Consider the following 27280-nt stretch of genomic DNA (forward strand, 5'->3'; position numbering starts at 1 on the left):
TATTTATTAGTGGAGGCTGAGGTGATTCATTTGTAGCTTTTGAGATTTCTCTAGAGAAATTTTGACTGTAAACTGGATAGTGTCCGGTCCGTTAAAAGACAGGAGAGGATCCGGATTCTATTCTAAAGCTATTTCATTGTACCTTCTCAAATTCTCAATAAAGGCTACTTATATTTATAATAAAATAGGCAGGCTTTCTAGAGTATGTAGCATTATCGAAAGTAAGGCATATTATTTAAAGGTGCACAAGCCACTGGCGCTCCATGCACCCGAAACACACATGTCCATGGCCATGGCCTTATCTTCTCACACTCTTTCAACCCTCACTCTCACCACAACTCAATCCTCTACGCTTTCAACTCCTAAGCTCCTCTCCTTTCCTCCTCCTCTCACTACCTTTCACTTCCCACCCAAACCCATCTCCCACAAACTCTCAAGCACTGAGAAATGGAGAGCCAAAGTTTCCTTCTTTCCCGCTTTCTTGAACAAAGGCAAAGATGCAAAGACTCTCAAGGACGAGCTTCTTCAGGCCATTGCGCCGCTTGATCGGGGAGCCGACGCCACTGCCGAAGACCAGCAAACTGTTGATCAGGTTGGTCTCATCAATTCTTGTCTCCTCCTCCTATATACCTTTGATTTGATTTCTGGGTTCTTATTTTTCTCACTTAAAATTTTATTTTATTTTTTCTAGAAATTATGTTTTATATGAAAATGGGTATAATGCGCTTGTTCAAAGTTTGGTAATTGAGAGATTAATGGATAAGAAAAATTTGCCTTTTGAAGGAGGACTGGTTTGGTTGTGTATTTTGCGACTTGCTTAGATAGTTAGATTTTGTATCATTAAATTTGTTATAAAGATAGTTTTTTCTAATTTATGTCAGTGAATTTGGGATTAGGATCCCTGATTCTCAAATTATGGAATTTAGGCCATTTTTAAGCATCAAAACACTTGGAAAATGTCCACATACCTCCTTTCAAACTACCATCCAATTGACAATCCCTCCAAACTTTCAATTGCGAAAATGTCCAACCCCAAACTACCAAAAATTGTCTATGTCCCTCTAATACCGAAAATGCCCTTAATAAAATTAAAAAATGAAAAAGGGAGTGGATTTTTTTTTTCTTTTTTTTTTTTGGTAGTTTGAGGGGACATTGTTGCAATTGAAAGTTTTAGGGGAGGGGGAGGGGACGTTGTCAATTAGGTAGTGGTTTGAGAAGGGTACGTAAACTTTTCCCCTTTTTTTATTTTTTATTTTTTTATTTTTTTTATGCATATTATTTTTGTCATTTTAGGGTTGGAATGGGGACATTGCAAGCCCAAATCCAATGGTAGATCAGTAGGTGCATTAATCAAATTAAAAGATTGAGGGAGACATCGTAAATTGTGTGATAAATTGAGGGGGTCAAGTGTAGCTTTTCCATAATCATTTTTGAATAGACTCCTAATGGTGAGCTCTGATTATATTATAATATGTCATTATATCTCAAAAGAAATCGGCTTACCTTAATTACTGATGCCTCTGCAGTATGTGCATTATTTTGTTTGATGCTTGGAAATTTGTTTTTAAATAGATAGCAAGGAAGCTTGAGGCTGCTAACCCAATAAAGGAACCACTCAAATCTAATTTACTCAATGGCAAATGGGAGCTTATATACACTACTTCAACCTCGATTTTGCAAACCCAGGTGAATTTTATTATGTATCTGCATAGCTATAATCTATGTCTTTCCTGAGGCATCATTTGAAAATTTTTTGTTGGGAATTTGAAGAGGTTCAACTGTCATTTGTTCTTCCTCCTATTCTCCTAACAATTATTCTTCCCTTAATTATCATTTGCAAATTTCGTATTGGGAATGTGAAGAGGTTCAACAGTCATTTATTCTTCCTCTTAAACTATCAGTTATTCCAAAAGTTTAAGTTGATAGAAAAAGGTAAATTTAATCATTTAATAATTTAAGCTTTTGGGATAACTGGTAGTTTAACATGGTATCAAAGCCAAAGGTTTTGAGTTCGAACCTTAACTTCGTCAAATCACCTCCCATTTAAATTATATATTCCACGTATTGGGTCTCACCTATTAAAATGGGGTTTGAGCGCACACGTGATGGGGAGTGTTAAAGTAATTATTAAATGATTAAATTTATCTCTTTCTAAGCTTTTGGGATAATTGGTAGTTTAACACTTTCTCCTATTCACTTGTTATGCCTTCTTTCTTTCTGTACTTGATATGAAAAAGGAAATAAAAGCAGATCCCTTCTCTTTTAGGGTCATCTCACTACTAGTTTGACCAGGAGTTTTACATGCAGTTTTTGTTGAGAAAACTTGAAAAATAATAAAAACAATTGTATCTCCTGCACTGCTCACTTCCCCACAGACACGAACAAGCTTTTAAGCTCTTCCTTGTTACGAATAATCTCTAATTGTGATATAGTTTTAGACTATAATTCATTTCCTTAATAGACATCACTCGGGAACAAAAAGAGAGTTAAAAAGGAAAACTGATTGGATTCATTTTGTCTAAGTGTTATGTGAGGCTAGCTGAATCCAGTTTGCACTCCTAATCTTTTGTTGGTTCTATTTACTTATTGAATTGCTAGAAAATCACTTTTCTTACGAAAATATGGTATGTTTTTCTTTTATGATAAATGAACAAAAAATAAAGGTATGCAAAATTTAAAATCGGATATTTTCACTTTTATGTTGGTCCTATAAATTACAATCACCTGGAAAGTAATGTTTTGACAGAGACCCAAATTTCTGAGATCGAGTGGAAACTACCAAGGGATCAATTTGGATACACTTAGGGCCCAGAACATGGAATCTTGGCCATTCTTCAACCAGGTATATACAATTTACTCTGTCCATGTGTTTAACTTTTGCTTCTTTTTCTTTCTTACTTTTGTGTTTCAACAATGATTATTTAGTACAAGCATTGACATTGAGTTATATTATGTAAGTTGCTTTGACTAAAATATTTTTGTTCACCTTATGCCTCGTTAACTAGGGGTGTACAAGCAGTTGCGGTTACGGTTACATTTATTGGTTAAAACTGCTAACCGCAACTGCCTAAGGCGGTTATTAGATTTTAATAACCGCAACCGCTTTGCTTAAGCGGTTTGTGGTTATTTTATAACCGGCAGTTAGCCGTTATTCAAACTAATAACCGGCGGTTTTATAACAGCTTTTTTTTTATATGGGCTTTTGGGCTTTTTGAGGTGTTTTGGGCCTTTATTATGCCTATTTTTTGTACTAAGTGTTGCATGAACTTTGATATAACTATCATCTGGCAGTGTTAATGACAGATGCTGCTGATTTGGGTTCTACAAATTGTCAGTGCCAAACTAGACTTTATTTTGTCATTCACAACACTGCCCCAATGATGTTGAACGTAGCATTGAAAAACTCATTTTTACAGCTACTAACAAATCAAATTTGTAGTTATATATTCAGAGACTGATGCATTCTAGCGCTTACAATTGCCTGAAAAGTTTTATCAACATTTTGTAGGTAACGGCGGATTTAACACCTCTTAATGCAAGAAAAGTGGCCGTGAAATTTGATTATTTCAAAATTGCAGGTTTGGTAAGTAATCTTGGGGTCATCATTTTCTTGATTCTTTTTTTTTTTTTTTTTTTGATGAAAGGCCACTTGGAGATGTCACTGTTCAATGGTGAGTGGTTGGTTCCCCACCATTCCTAAACTTCCTCAATCTTTTGTAAAGACAGGACTAATTGTGTATTAGAACAAGATAGAAGCATAATTTTTAAATATCATGCATTCCCTTATGGTTTCATCAGTTCCCTGTATGAGATATGTTTTCGTTAATGGAAATAGGGAACCTTGATGATATGGCTCTAGGATAGAACTAAGCCTTAAAGAGCAGGCATTTTGGCAACCAGCTAATTAATTATACAAAAATACATACATTCAAACATATATATGTGCTGTTTGATAAATTATATTGCACTATCCTAAATGTTATGGAGCTTCGTTTGCTTCACAGTGATATATCATCAAAGTATCTACCCAAATAATTTGAATGCACATCTCTGAATTTCTATAGAGTAATTTACTTAACATATATGATTTATTTCATCTTGGCATACAGATACCTATTAAGGCTCCTGAAAGAGCTCGTGGTGAATTGGAAATTACTTATTTGGATGAAGAATTGCGGTAAGTTAATGTTTGGGATATGCTGTTCATGTAACTTTGAAAATTATCCTGTGAACCCGACTGTAGGCTTCCAGATTCCTTTTCTATTGCCTGCTCAGCCAACTCTTAAAACTCATTTTGGTAGTAAGAAGCAAGCATAACAGATAAGTTATTACCACTAAATGCTTATACATGCTTGATTAAAAGCAAACTGATTGATCTGAAAAAAAGGAACAAAGCTGAGTAGGAGCCAAATAACTACCGGGAAATGTATCTTGTACACATTGTAAAGTGAAAGAGTAGTGGCTGAACCTCTCTCAAATGCCAAATTTGGAGTTGGTCGACCAATCCAAAAAGGCCAAAGAGGCGACCGTACCGTTAAGATTGGTTTGGCCACCCTTGAGCACCAAACTCGGGGTGGTCGAGCTACACCCACAACCTGCGGTAGCTAATCAAGGGGTGGCTGTGTCCATCTTTTTTTTTCTTTTCATATTTTTTCTGTTTGCCCCCTTTTTTTTCTCCTTTTTGTTTTTGTTTTTGTTTTTGTTTTTTGTCATGTCTGGTTGACTTAGCATTTAGCCTTTGTGACAAAATGACATCAGCGATGATGTGGAGATAAGTAGATGGAGAGACCAGTTTTGTTTGATTCTCCATGGGCACAAGATGGATCCACTTGACACCCACATGGTTTGTTCATCATTATATATGACCTGAGCATTCTGGGGATTCATTTAAACAGAAACCTTAAAGATGAAGGATGTAATTTAATGTGTAATGAATTCCTCAATTACACCTTTCCTTTCTTTTGAAATTAAAATTATTATTATTTGTTTTTTGACAGAGTATCCAGAGGAGACAAAGGAAACTTGTTCATCCTAAAAATGGTTGATCCCTCCTACCGAGTTCCTGTTTAATGTGCAGATCACATTGCAGCATCTGTAATGGTTTGGCCATCCCGCCGTCCCAATCGAGAGAGTGGACAAATTATGCAGAGTGTCGCTTAAACACAGTTTTGGTCATATTTTGCCTTATATAAACTACCCTATAACCTGCGCAATGTGCGGGTGTTTTTCATTGTATTATTAATATATTGGCATCTAACGTGCTATTATGTATACAATACCACACAAAAGCACATATGTGTACAAAATAATAGATGATTTACAAATTATATAAGAAAAAGTTGAGTTATTCTATCAAAATGCTACATGTAATTTACCAAGTTTGTAAGCATAATGTTTTTGAACCTTAAAAAAAAAAAAAAAAAAAAAAAAAACTAACCTCAGTCTGTTTAGATTGCAAGTGGAAAGCTAATATTACCTGAATCGGACAGACTTTTTCATAGTAGATGTTTATGTAAGGTTAGACTTTTTCATAGTAGATGTTTATGTAAGGTTAGATGTGCTAACGCAACGGCTTTCTAAAGCTCAATCCGTTATTTGTTCGTTAGCGCACTATAGCTTTTTAGCCTCCATTTTGCTTGACCAGGACGGAGTGCAATTTTCAGGCTAAAGATAGCACTCATATTGGATACCCAATAATCAGACCTTCAATGATCTTATATAATAAGTCGATCTACAATGGATCCAAGAAATTTTAGTTTCATCTAAGATGCTAGAAATTGAAGCTTACATCATTTGTGTTTTGCGTTTTGCTGATGACAATCTGAGTGACTTTGCAGATATCATTGGTTTATTGGTTAATCCTTCAAAAAGATCAATCATGGCTTTCCAAGCACTTGTCTTTCACAAGGAGGCTCCAACTGATTTCCTCAGTTTTGTATAGTCTTCAGGTATATTGAACAAGTATTTTTGTCCTCCCCAAGAAGATTATTAAGCTGTTGGAACAGAAGTTCAACCGATATTTGTGGTCTGAAAACAAAAAGGTCAAAACTAAGGCAAAGGTTGCCCTCTATTTTTTTAGACAAAAAAGGCAACGGTTTGGAATCAAATTTGTGTTCCTAAAAGGGAAGGAGGTCTTGGTCTTGAAAAGGTGCATAATTGGAATAAAGCTTTCATGTTTGAGACATATATGGAATCTCTTTACTAGGGCTGGCTCTTTGTGGATTGCATGGGTGAAAATGTTTTTGTTAAGAGGAAAAGGTTTATGGCAAATAAAATCCCTGCACTTGGTGTTGGGGAAAACTCTTAAAGCTCTGGGATTTGGGAAGGAAGTTTATACAATATAAGGTTGGAGATGGGAGGTGTATATATATATATATATATGTGGCTTGATCGGTGGCATCCAGAAGATGTTCTTCATGAAAAACTTGGCCATAGAATTGTCTATGATTCTGGTAGTACTGAGGGTGCAAAACTATCCTCAGTTCTCAAGGATAGAATTGCTTCTGGATGTGAGTATTGGGGGAGTGTGATCAACCTATTTGGATTGCTTCTAAGGAAAATACTTAGAAATTTAGAATGCTATCCAAGTGAGGTTGCCAAGTGTTACATAGTGGTGTTTGATATATAGCATGCCATGGCCATTCCTTGGCAGGTGGTCTGTGATAGTCTTTAAACTAGGGAGATGTGATGTGTAGATTTTGCAGGAGTTGCTTGGAAGACAACAGTAGTTGAATTTAATTGACAACCCTAGTTGTAACTGGGAATCAATCATTGACATGAGGTAACTTGAGATAGATTTTATGCAACCTTAGTTTGGGTGCAGTTATTTGTCATATTTGGAAGCAGTGAAATGAGCTTAAATATGGAAATCAGTCGAATCTAAAGAAAAGATTGTCAAAATGCAATTTGGGAGATTAGAGCAAGCACTGTCGCAAAAGGAAGTTCAGGAGTTTGAATGAAACTCAGAATCTTTTTAGTATATGGAACTTCTCTTCTGATTTGTTGACCAGTGTGAAGGGGCGGAACTAGAATTTTAAGAGGAGACCAAAAAAAAAAAAAAAAAGCGGGGGGGGGGGGGGGGGGGGGGGGGGGTGGGGTGTAAAAATTAATTTTGGGAGGGCCATTTCATAAAAAAATAACCTAAAATTTAAAATAAATTTTCAAATTTTGGAAGGGCTCGGGAACTCCCAAGGCTAGGGTTGATTCCACCCATGCTAGTGCGGCTGGAAAAAGAGGAGGTGATGGTTGATGGGTGCAGGTTGGTATAATTCTGCAGTTTTTTTTTTTTTCTTTTTTTTCTTTTTTTGTTTTTTGATTAATTGAACGAGGAAACGGCTACAAAATGAGTCTTCCCTATTCTTGTTCTGAATGGAAGAGAGAATGGAAGACCAATTGAGAATGCTTCTGAACACCAAGTTGAAAGCTACTCATCTAACTTACAAGTGTTCTCAAACATTAGCACTTTTAGAAATTTTACTAACTTTCCAGCTATGCATAGTTTTGCAATTTATATAGTAGAATGCTGTAGAAGCGAGAGTTTTTTTTTTAAGCGAGTGTTCAATTGGTTATATTTTGTAGTTGCTTTAAATTTACACACAAAAAATAAAATAAAAATGAATGGAGTGGTATTCTTGTCGTAATTTCTTCCTTTGACTATATACCTTCTCATTTCACAAGCACTTTTGGCTCACACTTGAGGCTTGATGAGTTTAGGTTTTGCATTGAAACTAGGAAACTAGAGCCAAGCTTTAGACAGCTGACCCATATATTCCTATCCTGTGAGCAATTGATGGTAGGTTTTCCTCTAAAGTATATGTCATACTTTGTGGTTTATGTTCTCTCTCTTTTTGTTTCTTTATTTTTTGCAAGAACCCCCCCAAAAAAAAAAAAAAAAAAAAAGAAAAAGAAAAAGAAAAAGAAAAAAGATTATCTTAGCTTACAACGATAATGGGAAGATAGACAATTGAAAGGAAGTTGATCTTTCTTGAGTTGTGGTGTGCTTCACAACTTTGAAGGAAAAGTTGCAGGTTTGTTCCTCCAGGTTAAGCCATTGAACTTGAGATTTTTGCTTTGAAACCTAAATCATAAATTTGTCGTAACAACTAACTCTTCATCCAAAACCACAGTAAGAGAAATACACAATGGCTTGCTCGTGATTAAACACAGCTATGAATACAGGCTTTCTTTTCTTTTTCTTAATTGGTATATATTTGGATAACTACTTTGTGGATAATATGAATGGGAGCATAGCCCCCCAAAAAAAAAAAAAACAAAAAAGAGAAATAGAATGCATCAAAGGAGCAAAAGGACTTGTGTCCCCTTTGACGCTATGCAAATGGATAAATAGGCTCAAGAAGAGGATGCTTTAAGCACACCAGTCTTGTGAAGCCTCTACATGTTACTCTCCTAATAGCCAGAAACAGAGAATACGCCTCTGGCATCAATGAAGACTGTTGCGCATTGACAAAAATAGCTGCCTCTGATTTCGAAAATTCCGCCGAATGATCATTTCAATGACAAATAGACCAAAAAAACAAAAAACATGATGGTGGGGGTAACTGAAATTGCAATGTGATTTCCATATGATAATCGTAGTAATATCTGGACTTAATCATCATCCATGCCCCCAACATCCATGTCCCCATCCCCATCTCCATAGTCATGCTCATCTGCCAGCCCCTGGTCAGCATCCCCATGATTAACATGAAAGAATGCATCCTCATCAGGCTGTCCTGCTTCCCCATCCAAGGGTTCAACATTCTTCACTTTCATAGAATCCAGATTTTCATCAGTGAAAAATGAGGTATAGGGCTTGGAAACCTGCAGGAGGAAATTGACAGTTTGGATGTTAGGTGTGAATCATTTGCTCCCAGGAATATTTCGAAATTCAGAAAAAACAGGAATATGTTGTGAAAATGTTGAAAATAAGTACGTATAAATTAATATGATGAATGTTGATGATGTTCTTGAATTGTTAGCTTTGTTTTAATGAATAATAATATAAACTACAATCCAAACTTTTGGGATGTTGATGAATAATTTGAATATTTTCTTTTCTTTTCCAATATGCATTAAGTTTGATTTATCATAATCAATGACAAGGTTAGGTTGAATTTGTGTCTTCAAGTACATAAAAATAAAAATAAAAAAATAAAATCCATTGCTGAAACGAAATCTTGAATAACTCACTGAAGAAATATTCACCTTAAAAAAACAATTTCTCTTCTCAGCACTTTCCACAAGGTTATTCCAGTGCTCATCCCTCCTCAACGTTGATGAAGACCCTACCACCTGAAGAACGGCTAAAGCTTAGTTTGCATGAGAAGAGGTGAAGTGCGTAATTCAAAACTCCTGTTGACTACATAGAAACCTAGAATAATGCCATACCAGGACAGAAGACTTTGCTCTGGTGATCCCGACATTCATTCGCCGAAAATCAGCCAGAAACCCAATGCTTTTATCTTTGCTTGCCCTAACACATGAAAATATTGCAACATCCTTCTCGCGTCCCTGAAAGGAAGAACAATCGTTATTCTTTTATCCTTAAATATTTTATTTGCCAGATCTAAAGCCAAACAGAAGAAAGAAAAAATTGAGCTCACAGAGAACACAGTAATCATAGCTATTTAAAAAAAGTGACACCAATAATTCATATGGATAGCTCAATCGGCTGGGGACTTCGCCTCATAAACCGGAGGTCACTAATTCGAATCCCCCATTCCCCCTCCCCTTGGTGCCAATAAAAAAAAAAAAAAAAAAGAGTGGAACCTGTATGGGGATAATTGAACCTTTAAATCTTGGGAGTGAAAGGAACTTTCAAGTGATTCATAAGCTTTTACTTCTTTTTAAAGGGACAAAAAGTTCATACTTTTCAACCTGGAACCCTGGTTGACTTGTGACAAAGTCATCAAAATGGGTCAATGGTGGGTTTGTTGAGATTTAAACCAACTAACTCAGTATTCTTCCACATAAAGAATTGCAACAGAATATCCAGCTTGCACACTTTTGTGCATTTTGCATCAAGTCTGGCAATTTAACCTTTGTGATTAGCAGAAAGCCAACTTTCATGCATCAAAAAAAAAAAAAAGTTCAAGATACTCACAGGAAGAAATTTTAAATGCATGTAATCTTATAAGCAGGAAGATACTGCCATTTACCTGGCAACCATCGACAGTAGTAATATCAACCACTTTATTTGAATCCACTCCAAAGGTACTCTTAAAACGGTCTCTGAGGAGCTTTACTTGTTGGCTATAGGGCGATATAATTGCGAGCTGAGAACTTGACTTGAGCCCTGGATACATGCTCACCAACTTATGATACATGAGGAGAACAAACTCAACCTCATCAACATTTACCCAAGACTCACTTCCTGCGAGCTTGGATTCTCTCCCTTCGTGCAAATCAAAAAAGCAAAATGGTCCAAAGCACTGGTATTCATGCCAAGAACGGCTTGTATGCACTTCAATATTAGGCCCATCCTCCAATGACTCTGCATAAAACTCCTTTGAAGGAAATCTTCTTATCTGCTTGAAAAGAAAGGTTTGAAAAACACATGAGAAAGTATGCTCACTAGTACAATATTTCGCTTTGAAGGGAAAAAGAGAAAAGTAACTAACCCCCTCAAAAAAAAAAAACAAATTATTGGAGAGAATGCTTATAAGAACCTTGTAGCAGGTTACATTTTTATAAAAATTTACTAGAAGAATCTTATACACAAGGTAGTAATTAGGTCAAAATTGATCACCGGAATTTTATTTTCTGCCACAGTATTGCACTATTCCATTACTACCATGATCAACACTTCAGACCTAGACCCTACTGAACAAAATCAAGTTTGTCCAATGGGGTTGTGGAAGTGCTAATTGACATCAGAAGCAATCACTTGTCTTTATATAAGCAGTATCAATTATCACAACTTAGATGATAATCAGAACTGTTATCAATGGAGAACTGATATTCCACTATTGATTCCAGGTTGAATCAGATGCATTTAGGATACGTAAACGACATGGACAGGTCAGACAGACGTCAGAAAGTTGCAAAGCATCAGAAAAAGAGTAAATCTGGGCGGATATGGTGGAACATCTGCAGTACTCATACTTGTTAAACACCTTATTGCAACTCTTGAGAGTCTTGAAAGAACAATAATATACTATAGTGAGAGATTTCAACGACAAAAAATGTTCAAAAGTTTTTTTTTTTTTTAATTAAAAAAAAAAAAATGACTTGAAAGAAACAATTGAATGCACGAGGCTGGACTCCTCAGTGGACAATGATGGAGAAGAATCATCAGGAGAGGCAGATTAGGGAGGCTTACATAAGTAGAAATGAAACCCATTATAGCATCTTTGTCTTCTACTATATTCTTTAATTTTTCTCCTGTTTGGCTGCTGTCTTATCTGCCTCAAAATCTTTGTGTACGGCTGGACTTCTCAAGCAATATTTGTTATTGTCAGTGTTCTCACAGAAACCTTTCCCATCTTTTTTTATTACAAAGTGACTTCTCAAACTTACCTTCTTACTTATAGTTACATTATTAAAGTTATATTTATGTACTCCCATATGCATGGCCTACACATATCCTACTTTATTACTATTCCCCACGTTGGATTTTTTGTACTGTGATGTGGCTCCCAAGTATCAGTAACTTAACTATCTATCTTTTAAAAAAACTTCATTTAGATAAATATGATCTAACCTCTGGATGCATTCGGTACTGTGTCTTCAGCATCGTCACCGGATAACCAGCCTGCTGAAATCTCTTAAACAAACTCGTCCCATACCTTTAATTTGAGAGAGCAAAATTATATGCATCAGAAGCTTTAAGTAGAAACCAATGAAAAGACATAATGTTCATAAACGAAAAGGGTTATACCCAAATTTCTCGGCAGCAGGAGAAATTACAGTTGCTGGCAGTTGAACTGGATCGCCAACCTAAAAACAAACAGAACTAATCATGAGATAAAACTTTCATTTCCCAAGTGCCTGGCTCATAAGTGAGCAGGTTCGCACACATGCCAGTACATCTTATTAATTTTGACCGGGATTCGAAAAACATGTCAAAAATAAAAGGAAATACGATAATTAGCATATGACCTGGAACTCCTATAATAATAAAATAAAATAAAAAATCACCAGAGATATACCAGAAATACTTGTTTGCATCCATTGGCCAGCGGAATAAGAGTGGCCGGTTCCACCTGTATAGAACAAATACCACATCAAGCACATAGGGATAAAATTTCCATAAATCTACTAGTATAATTCCACAAACTTTTATCTATTCTACAATACACCAAGGGCAAGTAATTTCTTAGAGAACACCCTAAGAAGATGCCAAGTATTCATTGAAAACATCCTAATAAGATGTATACTACATGTGACCTGCTACTTTATTTCCAAATAGGGACAGCCAATTGTATCTAACAAAACAAACATGGCTCTGCATCATCTGCTTGGCCATTTCCATAATTCACCATGGTAATTTTCTCTTTCACAAAGTGACTAATGTTTATAGACAAAGGGGTCCTTTAAACCGCAGTTTAACAATTCCATCCTCAGAACTTTCCCCGGAGACTGTAGAGCAAGCTCAGGGAATTATATTTTTTAATACTGCTGAACCTAAACTCACTGCCTAAGTTTCTTTTTTCTCGTCTGAGACAAAATCCACGCTGAACCAATCCTAGGGAGAGGACTAAATCAAACTGGCCTCGTGAAGGAAGGACAGAAACAATATAGCATTTTAAAGTGGATTGACAAGATGAAATTGTTGATTTCTTGATTACTGATAGAGTGACTATTACAATCTTTTCCAAGCCAGTCCAACAGAAAGCAAACTCAAAAATTCCAAAGTCAAAATTAATCTTGTTTTGGTCCTTTTATTTAAAGATTCTAAAAAAAATCCTAATAGGAAAGGAAAAAAATTCTTCTAACAAGGTCAGTAAATTAAACAAAAATAGAAAGCTTCTGACAACACATAGTTCAAGAGAAGAGAAAGTCATGGAGCTAAGGAATTTGTAGAACAAAGACTTACTAAATCCAGATATAGGATTCAACTAGTCCCAAAAGATAGGAATTAAAGAAATCCTATTAGTGACAAACCTATAATGTAGACTGCAAACTAAATTAGTCTTTAAATTACTGATAGGTGTTTTGAGGACAGTAAGAGGACTTTGGAGGAGTTGAAATCTTTATTTTTTAACACTTTGTATTTTGGGCAACTGCTTATGTTCTCTTTTAGTGATTAGTTATCATGATTTTCTTATTCTTTTTGCCCCTACTACCTAGGTGGCTTCTCTTGTATACTTCTTGTGTGCATGAGAGTGCTTTACGCTTTTAAAGATATCTCGATTAATTATCAAAAAATTATATCGTAAAAACCCAAATAAACACAATAAAGCTAACTCTCTTTTATTGTTAACATGCTCCAATATGGTCATTATAGCAGTTTGGCTAAATAAAAATAATGAAATGTAGTTCTTTTATGAATTACGCAAAGATATACCAGAAGGGTTTTAATTAAAGACATTTGTTTCTCTTGTTGAGGAGAGAGAGAGAGATGAAAAAGAAAAGAACAAGCAGTGTCCTCCACCCTCTCTCTCCCTACGACAACTTTATACTATTAGTTCTTATGTTCCTCAAATCTCAGTGGCCTATGAATAAAGTGTAAAGCTTTCTGCCCTATCACCCTAAAATGATTAGTCAATTTGGAGTTTTGTAAAATATAAAGCTCAGTCTCACCTAATAAAGAACTAAGTGAGACTTAGCACCCATGCGTACCTCTATAATCTACCCACTCTATGTGGGCTATTCATCTTCTCAATATGAGAGAGACTCTGGTGTTACAATGGATAGATGTGGCTAGCTCTTTCTCTAAGTTGTTATAAATGGTCTCAGAGCCAAATTAGTAATGTCACGTGGTAGTGCTCCATGACGTGACCCTGATGACATCAAGGATTAAGGGGGAGAGATTGTAACATCTCAGCCCCACATTGAAGAAGATGAATAGCCTACGCAGTGTTATAAAGGCACTTATGGGTACAAAGTCTCAAGTTAGTTCCCTAAGTGAGACTGGACTTTATAAGCGATTCTAAGGACTCAAAATTGACTGATATTTTTACAGTGATAGTACAAAAGTGGTTAGCACTTTCCTTGGGTCGTTTCATAAAGAGTATTAGTTATATTGTATTTCTATACAAATAGCACATGTCCAACATGTATCTAGCTGTGATGAAGTTGTATGTTGAGCTGTGCCGAAGTTCAACACCACCAATGACTACTATAAACATTTCCCTAGAACAATGATATGAGGAGCACGCTGTCATTTCTTGTTTGTAGGAAATTATATGCTGGAGTTGTTATCTCTATGTTCTAGTGTGTAGTTAGGTGATGTTGTCAAGGCTTTTGACTCTAATTGAAAATCTAGAAAGAAACTTGTTTTGTGTGACAAAATACTTTTATGCTCCAATATATTCCATCAAGAGCCTGTTTGGCTCATTTGTGCTTATTTATTTTTATTGAATGGTGATCAGACAATATGCAATATGCATGGTGTGAGAGCCAGCCCTCCCCCTCCATAAAACCTTTCCCTCCTGTAGGTTGACCTCACCCTTATCAGCTTGCTTTGGAATTTCATCACAATTCCATTCTTGCAGCTAGAAATTACCCTTTTAACTGCATCCATTTACCACCTAGTTTATCTTATTATTTGAAACCCACAGAACCACTTCAAATAATGGTGAAATGTTGGGCATAATCTTGATTTCATCAGGATAAAGAGAATTTATGGGTTTGGTGGAGAGGGATACACCACTCTTGTTTAACATATCTCTGATCTCTGACCACAAAAGGAAACAAAGAAGAAGATATGGATCACCTGTTTATCCATAACTAAGACAAAGGCTTATATCAGCTCAACCTTATAGCTGAAAGCAAAAAGAAATAGAACAGTTCACAGAGAAAAAAGAAACACAAAATTATGGGAACTTACAGCTTGTGCTGCTTCATCTATTATAACAACATCAAAACCACGATTCCATTTACTGAAAAGAGTTGAACCACTGAAGCTAAGGGTGGAAAAGACCTGCCAGTCATACATAAATCAGAAAGGAAACTACATATGCTTTCACTTTTACCACGAGGAAAAAGTTACATACGATCACAGCCTCGTCCAAAATTGCCGCACGGATACTGTCCTTATCTCTTCCTGGAGCTCCATGTTTGTCTTTACCAGCATTCATGCTGTCCTGTTTTTGTTTCACCTGCAAAATGCATTGTTCATGTCACCACTATATGTACCATAAGATATAATTTCTAACCAGATCAGCGACAACATCTCATTCTAGAACCAAAGGTCCATCAAGTCCAAAACTACCAACTATCATGTCTGTTTTTATTTTTCTTTTTGTAATATAAATCAGTCACCATTGCTGAACCTAATAGTTTTCTGTCTGGGTTGTTGATTTATTGGTTTACATCTTTAGCTCTAATTGACTTCAAAGCTTCACTTTTGTGTTTTAATAGATGTTAAGCCATTGTTTTACACCTTCCAGCTTATAAAATTTCCACAAATTTTAAACCTGCACACCTCGTCGTCTTCAGTGAAATCAGCCATCCTCTTCTCACTATTCCTTCTTTCGTTTTCCCTGTTAAGATAAACATGCAGTCAGTGAGTCATGCGACCATGACCTGCCTGACCTGCTATCCTGTTCTTATGCAAGGCTGAAGTGCTATTTGAGATAAGCCTCTTTGGCCAGCCACCCTTCTCTTTTAAGTATATAGTCGTCCTTTTTGGTACCTCAGGTTCTGAAGGAAAAGGATTTATGTGAAGGTGTAATGGCGCATTTGAAATTGCTGAATACACCTGGTTGGGTTAAAAACCATTTGTAGCTCGTGAGATTTTGAACTTTCAAATGAGATTTCAAGAAAGCCACACTGAGGGACTTGAACTTGAATTTAATTCTTATGGAGAGTGATCTTTCAAGGTCATGCACAGAATTAAGAGAGAGATTAAAAAAAAAAAAAAAAAAAGGAAATTCTGTCTATCCCTGACAGAAGTACTCAACGTGATAAAATATCAACGGCTTCCTTTCAGATCTGAACTTAAGTCCTGACAAACTTAAGGAAAATTCTCCAGTAAAATGAGGAGTGACAGTGAAGGAGCAAATTAATCACAGGGTCCTGCTGGCCAAATCATAGCTACTGATTTAATTACTCATTAAGTTTGCTTCATCTATGCCTCCGGTTGTCTGTAATACATAATTTAGACCTCCCTCACTACAGCAGTTAATGCAGTTAATGGATGGGTGAATTCTAAAAATGCAAACAGATGGAAGTGGAATTGGGTGATTTGGAGAAAATCATAAGTTTGGTGGCCTTTTGCCGTTATTGCATCCAAAATTTTAGTTCATACACCTTACTAGATTTGAAAAGGTTGGTGTTCTTTTAATCAGCGATCTATATAGAACTTTATCATTAATCCTTTTCTGATTAACATTCTACAGGGAAAATTTTTCAATTAGTAGAATTTACAGTTTGGGAAAGGAAAAGATGAAATGTATAAAGTTGAAGTTCAATCTTGTTCACTGTTGCTGAATACATACAAGGTAATCCATGGAAACTGCCCGAACAGAATGATGCTCCTTAAGACCAATCCGCACAATTTTAGGATTATATGCACGGTCATTTTCATCACGAACACCTGAGAATAACCAGAATACATGTTAGGAAATTATGGTTTTAGGGAATGGTGGTCAAGTGACACAAAGTGTTCACCAGGAAAAGAAAAAAAATAATATGAGAAGGACATCCTACACAAAATAACATCATTAACTTAATTAATATTTTAGGGAATGGCGGTCAAGTGACACAATATGTTTGCCACAAAAAAAAAAAAAAAAATGAAAATGAGAAGAACGTCCTACTGAAAATATCATCATTATAACTACCTCGAAGCATTTATTCAAGTTCTTTAAATATTAGAACATAATAATAAAATGTGATCCGTCATAGATTATGCTCTATGCCCATCATTTGATAGAATTGTTAGTGAATAACAAAGAGAATGAAGCTCAGAAAGCCTTTTCTTCTATAAGAATGGACAATACAATTCACAGCACATATTGGGCTTCCTAATTCTAATACTTGGGCCTCATCTCACATAAACACCAGTATGTGTACCAACGCACATCACGGGTTAAAGCTTTCATGAAACAGGTGTGTCAATACAGAACAATAATCTGACTTTGTTAATTTGATATTCTATTTAAGAAATTACACAGCACAATTTCCTTCCAAAACAAGTACTCGAGGAAATTCAATAAATCAGCCACTTATTTGATTGGCTTTTTCAACTATCAAATCATATATAGCTCAGAAATGTTTTAGATTTGATGTATATGATAGTCGCACAGAATCTCTTAGTTTCCTCTCATTTTCCAATTGTATATCAAGGAAACTTACATGAATTCAATACTACCTTTGAATAAATAATTTTGCTTGCATCTTACTCCCACAAGGATCTCTTACCAACACTTTCAAAAAAGTTCTTGCAAATTTTCCAAAATGTCTTGCTAGAACTCTCAAAAATGTAAATGGGGCCACAGATAGGGCAATAAAGTATGAAGTGATGCAGAAATACATAATTTACATTCCATATTGATATTAAATAGCGGAAATTAAAACTGAAACAGAACTTTGAAATGTAATGTGAACTATGATTTTGCAACATCCATTAAATTACTTATGTACAGTGGAAAGTGGACTATGGGCGCGTTTGGTAAGTGGAATGACTATTCCGCTGGAAAAATAAATAGTTTTTACTGGAAATGGAAGAAGCTAGAAAGGAATAGCTATTCCTATTCATTAGTTTGGTTGTAACATTGGAAAATAGAACCTCTAAGCATGTATTCCACTATTTGGTAAAGTGCAATTACGCTAGTAAATAGAATCATATTATAATCAAATTTCCTAAAATGCCCATATATTACAATTCTAATTTACATTTTTATGGATTTTTTTTTCTTTTTTTTTTAAACATATACATTTGTGTATAAGAGTGAAGAGAACAAAAAGAGTGATTCCTGAAAGGATATTAATTCATTAATTTGACAAGGTTCCCAATTTCTCACAATCTTGGTTCATTTGGATTGGAGAGCCATTGCACATTCATGTTTGCTGTTAAAACCCACAGATGCTACAGGGCCCCTTTCTATATAGAAATAGCTCTGCTATGTAACTGATTGACGCGCAATCCAAGACCTCAGACAACCCAGTTTGTTTAGAAGTGGGAATAACCCCTTTTCCCAGAATCTATTTTTCTTGGCCTGATATATATGCAAGCAGTTTAAGATTGTTGTTTTTGGATCTTATATCTGAATGCAATGTTTTGAGTCTTTACACATCATACACAGACCCATTCGAAAGAGAGAGGGAGAGTGAAAGGCCTGGAGGACTTTGGTGTGAATGTTAATCTATGTGCTATTCCTTTAGAATAGTTATTCCCAAGAATAATAAAGTAACCAAACAAAAGGAATAGCTATTCAATTTCAGGCTCTAATCAAAGCATATAAAACGTGCTCTAAATGATGATGGAAGTTTAGAACCCTGCACATAAAGAGAGGTGAAAACAAAATGGAAAACGTATGCTGGTTATCAACACAAGTTTTTCTTCCATATGCAGAGAGCTAATCTCTATAATAGGAGAATTAAAAGTGAAGAAGGATTTGGCGTGGAGAAGGATTTGGCGTACTAAGGCTCCTTTGCGAGTGGCGTTTTTTGCATGGTCGGCCACCCTTGGGAAATCTCTCACGCTGGATAATGTTCGGAAGAGAGGTATTGTTGTGATTAATCGTTGCTGTATGTGTGAGGCGGATGGGGAGTCAGTGGATCATCTCTTCCTTCATTGTGGGGTCGCGCGCAGGTTGTGGGAGGTCATCTTCTCTCGTTTTAACTTGAGTTGGGTTATGCCTAGAAGCGTCATGGAGATGTTTGCCAGTTGGTGGGCGGGAGGTAGAACTAGTAGTGTTGTGTTTTGGAAGATGGCTCCCCTGTGTCTCCTATGGTGTCTTTGGAAGGAAAGGAATGCGAGATGCTTCGAGGTTTTGTCGAGGAACCTCGAGGATCTTATTCACTTTTTTTTGTACACCTTATTCACATGGACAGCCGAATGGCTTGCTCCTTTAGTGATCGATTTTTCTGATTTTCTCTTTATGTTCTCTTCTTCTTTCTCCCCTACTTAGTCGCTCTCTTGTATACTTCCTGTGTACTTGGGTTGCGCCCCTCTGCGCTCTTAATGCATTATTACTTATCAAAAAAAAAAAAGTGAAAAAAAACTTCACAGTTTAATTTGCATTCAAAGTTGGCAAAATCTTTTGCTCTCGTCAACCCAGAAGACGAAATGACATAATGACTCAAATCATCATAGAAAAGGCCAAAAACCACTCATTTCAGTATAAAACTCATCAAAACTGAATACCAACTTTTTGGCACCTAGGATGCCATATGTCCAGGCAAGTGCGATACCCGTCAACGGCCTGAAGTCCTGGACTCCTCATCTATGAGCAACCTTGATCCCAAGCCGAAGGAGCTCAAAAGCTGCGAAGAAAGTCGAGTTGCTCTAATCAAGCTATGAATGGTGAGCCATTGGAAGTGGTTAGCAAATATAGAGAAAGACGCTCAAAAGGAGCACCGTGCTATACTGGCAGAGCTTCAGCAAAATGAGATAGGTAGCTATCGCTAAATGAGAGATCAGTTTGGGCATTTGGTCTCCTAGTTCATGGAATTATTTTTCTCTTTATTAGTTTCTTTTTAAAGCAGCATTCTCCATTGACTACCCATTTTTGAATCATGGAATTCTCTCCCAGAGCTGCAGAACTAATGACTATACTAGAAAGTAGAATTACCAACTTTTACACTAGTTTAAAACTGAATGACCATGGTTATTAATAAAGCACTACTCTTTCCCCACATCTACCTAGCCAAACACGGCTACCCTTAACTAAATTAACAAAGGGATGCATCTCCCCTGTCGGGCCCACTGAAATGAACATGGCGTACTTTGGCTTAAGGGAGTGATGCCCCTCAATAGTAAGTTGCTACTACGTCTGCTGCCGTAGGAGGACTAAAGGCAGTCTTTACTCACACAACTGAAAGAAAAGATGCACTACTAATGCATCTCAACCCCCCAACATGCCAACACTCACAACTGGCCGCACTAAGGAACAATGACAACTGACTACTTGGCTTAAGGCTAGATAAAGACATTCAGTGTAATTGCTCTGGTTCACTCAAATCCTGCTCTTTATTGACTTGGCTTTTCCACAGGGTCCTCACTTTATCTAGACAGCAGTACAAGCAGTCCCCCCATTGGAAGACCTCTTTTAAATTTCATAACCTTTTTGTGGTATACGGGATGAAAGTTGGCAGGGGAAAGGAAATGGAGGAAGATTGTCTTTCAAGTTCTAAGGAAAGGATATCATATTAACTAATGGCTTATTTACCATTACCCATTTACCCTCATCTACTGAAATGGTGTACGAAAGAGGTACAAGGGAAACAAGGAAAATAACAAACACTATCTCTTTATCTCTTCTTTTCCATCCTTTAAATTACCAAACACAGGAAATGATTTTCTATCCTATCCTCTCTCCACTTTCCTTCCACAGGTCTCATCCTCCCATTAATTCAATATTCAAACATAGTGTAAATCACTCTAACAGCTGGGTCTTGCTTTGTTTAATTTTGAGGAAAATATGCCTACCTCCATCAAACTGACACCCATTTTGGAATGACACCATTTGTGACACTTACCCTCAAATTAGCATTTTGTTGCAAAAGGGCTCCGTCAGTTGTTGCCGTTAAAATAGAAGAAAATGGAGAACGTGACCTACACGAGCATATTTTGGAACGAAATACCCAAATTTTCCTACACTAGTATTTGCAACGACACCCCTAACCAACCAATTTGTGACACTTGGCCTCATCAAACTACAATTTCGTTGCAATTTGGCCCCTGTTAAATGTTGGTGTTAAAATAGTTGGAAAATGGCGTACACAACTTACATATAAATATTTTAGACTTGCTTTGTCCAAATTATCTCAATTATTAAAATGCAACAAATTTTTTATTTTATTTATTTTTTTTAAAAAAAAAATAGGAGAAAAAGAGGGGTGGTTGACTGCCCCTGAAGGCTTTTGGGGTTAGCCAAACACCCATTCAAGACTAAGGGGTTGTTCACATCCTCAAAAGCACGTGGAGCGGCCACCTTTTGTGCCAAATGCCCCCGTGGTCAACCACCCCTAGAGTTTTCCAAGATGACCAAATTGAGAGGTCATTTGACCACCCACAAAACAAGAGGTGACCACTCCAATAGTTTTTTGGGGTGGTTGATCATCCATCAACTTCAGCTCGGCTATCCTCAAAAGCCTTCAGGGGGTAATCACCCACTCCCTCAATGTTCAAGGGGTTGACGTCCACCCCCAAAAGCCTTTAAGGGATGGTTGACCACCCCCGAAACCGGTATAATTTGGATATATTTGAAGTCTAATATATGCACGTGTAAGTCACTATTTTCCATCAATTTTAATGGCAATAGCTAATGAATGGGCTCTTTTGCAACAAAATGGTAGTTTGAGGGGTCAAGTATTACAAATGGTAGTTTGATGGTGTCTTTGCAAAACCGGTGTCAGTTTGAGGGGGTAACTATATTCTCCCCTTTATTTCTTTTCCCAAGTGTTTCAACCCAACTTGCTGCTTTTCCATTATAGCTAGTCAGAATCAAATCAGCACCAGACAACTAGACGTTTGTATTCATACTTTCAGGATTTGACACTGTCCACATCCAGGACACCTATCCTGATATTCTTTTGCATCCTACTTTTGTTCCACAGAAAATGATGAAACCAACGAGAGAGTTGTACAACTAAAATAAGTTAAGTACAGGAATATAATAAAACTGCATCCAGTATATATCACAACAAAGATGGCTGAATTATGGAAAGCCGATATATGCAAATGTGAACGAAAAAAGAAACTGTACCTGTGTTTAAAACACGCAGGACAATCTCATCAAGAGCAGAATTGGATGGGGCACATACAAGCACACGTACACGATATTTACGACTAGAATTGACTACTTCTGGTTTCTGCATAATACACTAAAGTTAAAAGATATGATTCTTCAAGATCACAATAGTACAAGCGACAGTCTAAAACTTACCAACTCATTTCCTGTGGTAGGAAAAAAACCATTGTCACCATCAATTGGCATTATGTTATCTCTAGGATTACTACTAGTTAGCCATGGAGAAGCACGTGCCCAGTGATTGTATCTGCAAAATAAAGCAACGCTACAATTTAGTGAGCTACCTTATTAAAACACATGCATCGACACTAGAGGATTCATCATTGCTGTGATGTTCAAAGTTTAGTCTCCAATGTTCAAAATTTAAGCTCCAAGCTCCACCTTTGGTAAACTTCTTAAAAAGTGTTTTTTCTACTGTTTATTAAAAGAGTTTTTGAAGGGGTGAAAATTGATCAATGTTTTTTGTGGGGGCAACATTTGAAAAGTGTTGTCTATGGGGTCTACAAAAGAAGATTGTTCGGTAAATTTTTAGTGTTTCTGAAAAGAAAAAAATCTAAGATGTGTTTTCAAATTAACAAAAAAAAAAAAAAAAAATTCAAGGGTCCATCCACTGGGGGTGGCAGCGTGGCCACCCCCTCTATCATGTTGAGGGTCACTGCTAGGACACCCCCATTACCCTATTGGGATGGCCGTGCAGCCAGCCCCTTTCTTCCGTTGGGGGTAGCCGCGCGGCAATTTTTTTTGTTAGTAAATAACAAGTTTGCCTCCATACCTAAAAAAAATAAGCATGTGTTTTCTCAAAATATTCCTATAAGAAAGTGTGTGAAGTTATCTAAAAAGAGCTTTTGTGTTTTGTTTCTTGAAAGTGCATTGTTGTTTTTGCAAAGTGTTTCGTTTGGTAATTATGTTTTGAAAAGTGTGTTTCAGTGTTTGAAAAGAGAAAAGATTTTTTAACAGGTTATTAAACATAGCCCTTATTTACAAATATTAGAATACAAGAAAAAATAATAAAAGGAGGTCCACATATAGCCACCCTCTGCTTGGAATACGAATTATCATGATGAAGGTTCAAGAAAAGTAGTCTTATAGGTTAAAAAGTAATGAAAACAATTTTTTTCTTTTTCATTTTTTTGTGGTTTTTAAAGAACCATAATGCAGGAAATCAGATTACAGAAGAACGCAGAAGTTAGACACTCAAACCTAGAATTTGAATTGTATCATAAAATCCTCAAAAAGATTTGTACCACCACCAGAATTTTCTCTAAGATGGTCTTGAATGAAGAGACTTGCATAGAAATGTATAGGGTTGTGCCCCTCTGCATTTTTAATAAGATTTAATTACTTGTCAAAAAAGCTTTTCAATTTGCTTTTAGTTCTCTATAGTAAAACTAGTCACCTTAAAAAAAATAATAATAATAAAAATATTAAAAAAAATAAAAAAGAGATGACTAGAGATTTTACAATTTGACATGTTTGGAAATTTATGTCATTGAAATCCACAATCCCTTTTTTCTAAAGTATACATCTTTCACTTGTTAATAGAGTTGTTCAATAGTCTTTAGCACTTTTGATTCTTAAAACATTTTAGTTGCAATAGAAAACAGAAGCAGCTTTAATCAAGAACAATGACAATTGAGACATAGTATCTTTCCCCAAACCATTTAGAATTTTTGCATTACATATATATAAATGGAAAACATAGATGAGAACGATAAACGTGAAGAAGACATAATTAAATAAAGCCATCCAAAATATCTATGGTCAAGTAATCAAAAAAAAAAAAAAAAACTGAAAATCATCAAAATGAAGAATTGGGTTAGCAATGACACATACTTTTCCTGCATGGGTAGTTCCGTCCTATGCTTTATTTCAAGCAATTCACCCCTACACAAAAAAGAAAACAGAAGTATATATGAACCATGGAATGAAATTTAGATACATGACATAGCCCATTTTGTGGGGTGGGGGGGGCCGCATATTTTTACTTGGAGAGCACTCTTGCTGGAGAAGCATGCAAAATGGCACTTAGAAGCCCAATTATAGTCTTTGTTTTTCCTGTTCCTGGGGGCCCCTAAAGAAGCACAGGATCAGATCCACATTTTACAGTATATTAACATAGTTTAACCAAACCAAAAATTGGCAAACAAAAAATAGTCTTGGTATCAGAGAAAGAACTGCTATTTTTTGGGTCAGGCAAGACAGGATGCTCCCCTTAAATACTTTGGAATAAAAAGAAAATATAAAAATTGACTACGAAAACATTATAAGTACCTAATATCAACAAAATAAAATCCCACCTTCATAAATTCCGAAAATTACAAAAATACTGTTGAAAATCTTCCAACAACTTCTTAACTACTATTTTGGTCAAGAATGAATTTCCATGATAATCATTTGGAACATTCATCCTTTAGTGAGTCTTCTAATTATTAGCAAGGGTGCATTAGGTCTTCTACCATCCTTCTCATTAAGGTTTTATAGATGGTTAGAATTAGATTAATTTCAATGACTAGGGTTAAAACATCAGGCTTGTGGTCAATTAATAGATTGTAATCGCCCTTTTTGCTGGTAAATGATATCTGATTGAGATTACAGATTTAAACTCTAATGGAGGCTTATCTCTTGATATCTATTTTCAGAGTCAGCTTTCGCTCTCTCTCTAACTTTAAAGTTTCACTTTACTCTTCTTTCTTCTGAAAAAACTTATATTTTATTTGATCTTAAATTGTCCATATAAACTTATAACTCAAACCTAATATTATCCCCAAGACTCAATGTTACTGAACCCTAATCTAATGCCAGAGCACGATAGTTATAAAAATCACACCGCAAAATTTTGATAAGCAAAACCACACAGTAAAATTAAGGCAAAGAGGAGAATAGCTAAAAGAGGATAGAGAATAGAATGAAGAAGCTAAGGGGAGAGAAAGAGGAAAGCCTGAGGAAGAGAAAGGGGGAGAAAAGAGAGAAAGAGAAAGAAGCTATGGGGAAGAGAAAGAGAGAGGAAAGGGGAAAGAGGAGAGAGAAGAATCAATTCTTCATTTTTTTTTATTCCATCAAGTTTGCCCGCATTGGAATGCAAAACACACTTAAATAGACTAACCACTAAACACTACGGCAATGCCCATTTATTAAATTACCAAAATGACTAACTAAACCTAGGGCAACAACCATTTATTGAAGTACCCAAAATAATCTAGGGCAACGCCATTTATTGGATTTCTAAAACACCTGTGACCCTTGAAAATTAAATACTAATAACCCCATAGACCAATATTTCGTGCTTCGCCTTTTACATCATTCTCTCTTGGTTGGAGAAAACTCAACCTTGAGTTTTGAAATGTGGAAAGGTTGAAAACATTTGCTCAAGAAATTTGTGGGGCCAATGAGGATCAACTTAGAAATCTGCGTTGTCTTTTTCTATGCTTTGAAGTTGTCTCGAGGTTAAAAATTAACTTGCCAAAGTCTGAGATTGTTCCAATTGGTGAGGTGGTGGATGTTGATAGGCAGGATTACCTATGAAATATTTGGGTCTTCCTCTGGGGGCGCCCTACAAGTGTACCACCATTTGGAATGATATTATCGAGAAGATGGGAAGGAAATTGGCGGGTTGGAAGATAATGTATCTATCAAAGGGTGGGAGGCTCACACTGATTAAAAGCACTTTGTCTAACCTTCCTACATATTTCCTGTCGCTATTCCCTATTCCTGTGAGTGTGGCGAACAGATTGGAGAAGCTACAACGAGATTTCCTATGGGGTGGTCTCAATGAGGAGCCTAAGTTCCATTTAGTGAAATGGGCTCAAATTTGCTCTCCCATGCAAGGTGGTGGTTTGGAAATTCAGAACTTGTGCAATTTCAATCTCACTTTATTGGGTAAATGGTTATGGCAATATGCTATGGAAAGGGAGGCGTATTGGAGATTGGTTGTTGAGGTCAAGCATGGGTGCATGAACGGCGGTTGGTGTACCAAGGTGGTGGAGGGTCCTTATGGAGTTGGCGTGTGGAAACATATTCGGAGAGGGTGGGGAGTTTTCTCGAGATTTATTAGCTTTGGAGTAGGAGATGACTCCCACATTAGGTTTTGGTACGATATTTGGTGCGGGGATCAGCCCTTTTTTTTTTTTTTAATAAGTAATTGTTATATATATCAAAAAGGCGCAAGCAGTGCTAAGTACACAAAGTATACAAAGGAAACCAGCGAAAGCCCACAAAAATACCCAAACAAAAAAACCCAAGAGTCTGAAGAGACCAAGGCACTTTGAACCCGAAACTACCCCTGCTCACACAAGGCTCCCCCAAAAATACCCCCAAATTACAAAACCAAACTAGCCCACAAGCAACCCCACAAGAACACCTAGACCAAGGCACTACAACGGAATAGTCTTGCCCTTAGTCCCAGGCCACCCGATCGTTATACTAAGATCCTCTTTCACCTCATTCAGCCACGCTACCTTTCGATCCTCCTCCTCATTGCCCTCCAACCGCCCCTCCTCGTGAGCTGCCTTATTTTCCCACCGAAGATCCTCTTCCATGTTCATTAAAAGCCCCAAACGATCTTCGTCCTCTAACTCTTCACTGTCCTTTAACTTTTCCCTAATCCACTCAATCTGCCATTTTTAGGATTTGGTCAGACCGTTAACCACAGATATGGCAGTGGAGCACGGCCCAATTGTACTGTTAGACCTCTGCGAACTGGAATCCGGAAGAAACCCATCCAGCCCAACTTCGACCGCATCACCTCCAGTACCAACCTCACCTTCGATGCGACTTGAAGGAAGCTTTTCCTGAATTATTTCGAATTGTGAGTAATAAGGAGGCATGGGTTAGGGATAATATGCAGCTGTCCAATGGTGTTATACATTGGAATGTTCCTTTCTTACGAGCTGTCCAAGATTGGGAGGTAGAGGTGGTGATGGCTTTTTTTGGAAAGTTATATGCCTTTCGTAGTCGTATGGGGGGATGGATTGCATGCGGTGGACTCCTTCCAACAAAATATCTTTTGAGGTAAGGTCTTTTTTTCGCATGCTTTCTTCTTCGAGAACAGATGTACTAGCTTCCTCTTTCCCGTGGAGGAGTATATGGAAAATAAAAGTTCCATTGAGAGTCAGTTTCTTTGTGTGGACAGCGAGTCTTGGAAAGATTATGACTTTGGATATCTTGCGTAAAAGAGGTATCATTATGGTAGAATGGTG

At 36.6% G+C, this 27280-nt stretch overlaps 2 protein-coding genes across 3 annotated transcripts in view; one reads left to right on the top strand and one right to left on the bottom strand.

Annotated features, from left to right (window-relative positions):
* Positions 1–207: 207 nt before the first annotated feature.
* LOC132187160 (putative plastid-lipid-associated protein 4, chloroplastic) lies at positions 208–5355 on the top strand. The gene is made up of 6 exons (XM_059601366.2): positions 208–592; positions 1573–1686; positions 2747–2842; positions 3509–3583; positions 4110–4177; positions 4998–5355. The coding sequence occupies exons 1-6, from the start codon at positions 281–283 to the stop codon at positions 5068–5070; spliced, it is 738 nt and encodes a 245-aa protein (XP_059457349.1). The 5' UTR covers positions 208–280; the 3' UTR covers positions 5071–5355.
* A 2912-nt stretch (positions 5356–8267) lies between these two features.
* The window catches only part of MAA3 (P-loop containing nucleoside triphosphate hydrolases superfamily protein), a 29550-nt gene continuing 10537 nt past the window's right edge, over positions 8268–27280 (bottom strand). Inside the window, exons 7-20 of one of the 2 annotated variants that reach the window (XM_088513977.1) lie at positions 24071–24156; positions 23919–23969; positions 22221–22332; positions 22041–22146; positions 16605–16702; positions 15159–15263; positions 14993–15085; positions 12150–12203; positions 11879–11937; positions 11702–11786; positions 10158–10526; positions 9388–9510; positions 9205–9291; positions 8268–8820 (exon numbers count right to left, since the gene is read on the bottom strand). In XM_088513977.1, coding sequence (XP_088370103.1) covers positions 8608–8820; positions 9205–9291; positions 9388–9510; positions 10158–10526; positions 11702–11786; positions 11879–11937; positions 12150–12203; positions 14993–15085; positions 15159–15263; positions 16605–16702; positions 22041–22146; positions 22221–22332; positions 23919–23969; positions 24071–24156 — 1641 coding nt within the window. In that variant the 3' untranslated portion in view covers positions 8268–8607. Of the gene's footprint in view, positions 8821–9204; positions 9292–9387; positions 9511–10157; positions 10527–11701; positions 11787–11878; positions 11938–12149; positions 12204–14992; positions 15086–15158; positions 15264–16604; positions 16703–22040; positions 22159–22220; positions 22333–23918; positions 23970–24070; positions 24157–27280 lie in introns of both variants that reach the window. The other variant, XM_088513976.1, reaches the window with a different exon arrangement.

This window comes from Corylus avellana, chromosome 2 (genome assembly GCF_965113065.1).
Source record: "Corylus avellana chromosome 2, dhCorAvel1.hap1.2, whole genome shotgun sequence".
Taxonomy (NCBI): Eukaryota; Viridiplantae; Streptophyta; class Magnoliopsida; order Fagales; family Betulaceae; genus Corylus; species Corylus avellana.

Coding starts and splice junctions, on each gene's coding strand:
- LOC132187160 (XM_059601366.2), top strand. CDS start 281: ATGTCCATGGCCATGGCCTTATCTTCTCACACTCTTTCAACCCTCACT. Junction 1,687..2,746: donor CCTCGATTTTGCAAACCCAG/GTGAATTTTATT, acceptor ATGTTTTGACAG/AGACCCAAATTTCTGAGATC. Junction 3,584..4,109: donor ATTTCAAAATTGCAGGTTTG/GTAAGTAATCTT, acceptor CTTGGCATACAG/ATACCTATTAAGGCTCCTGA.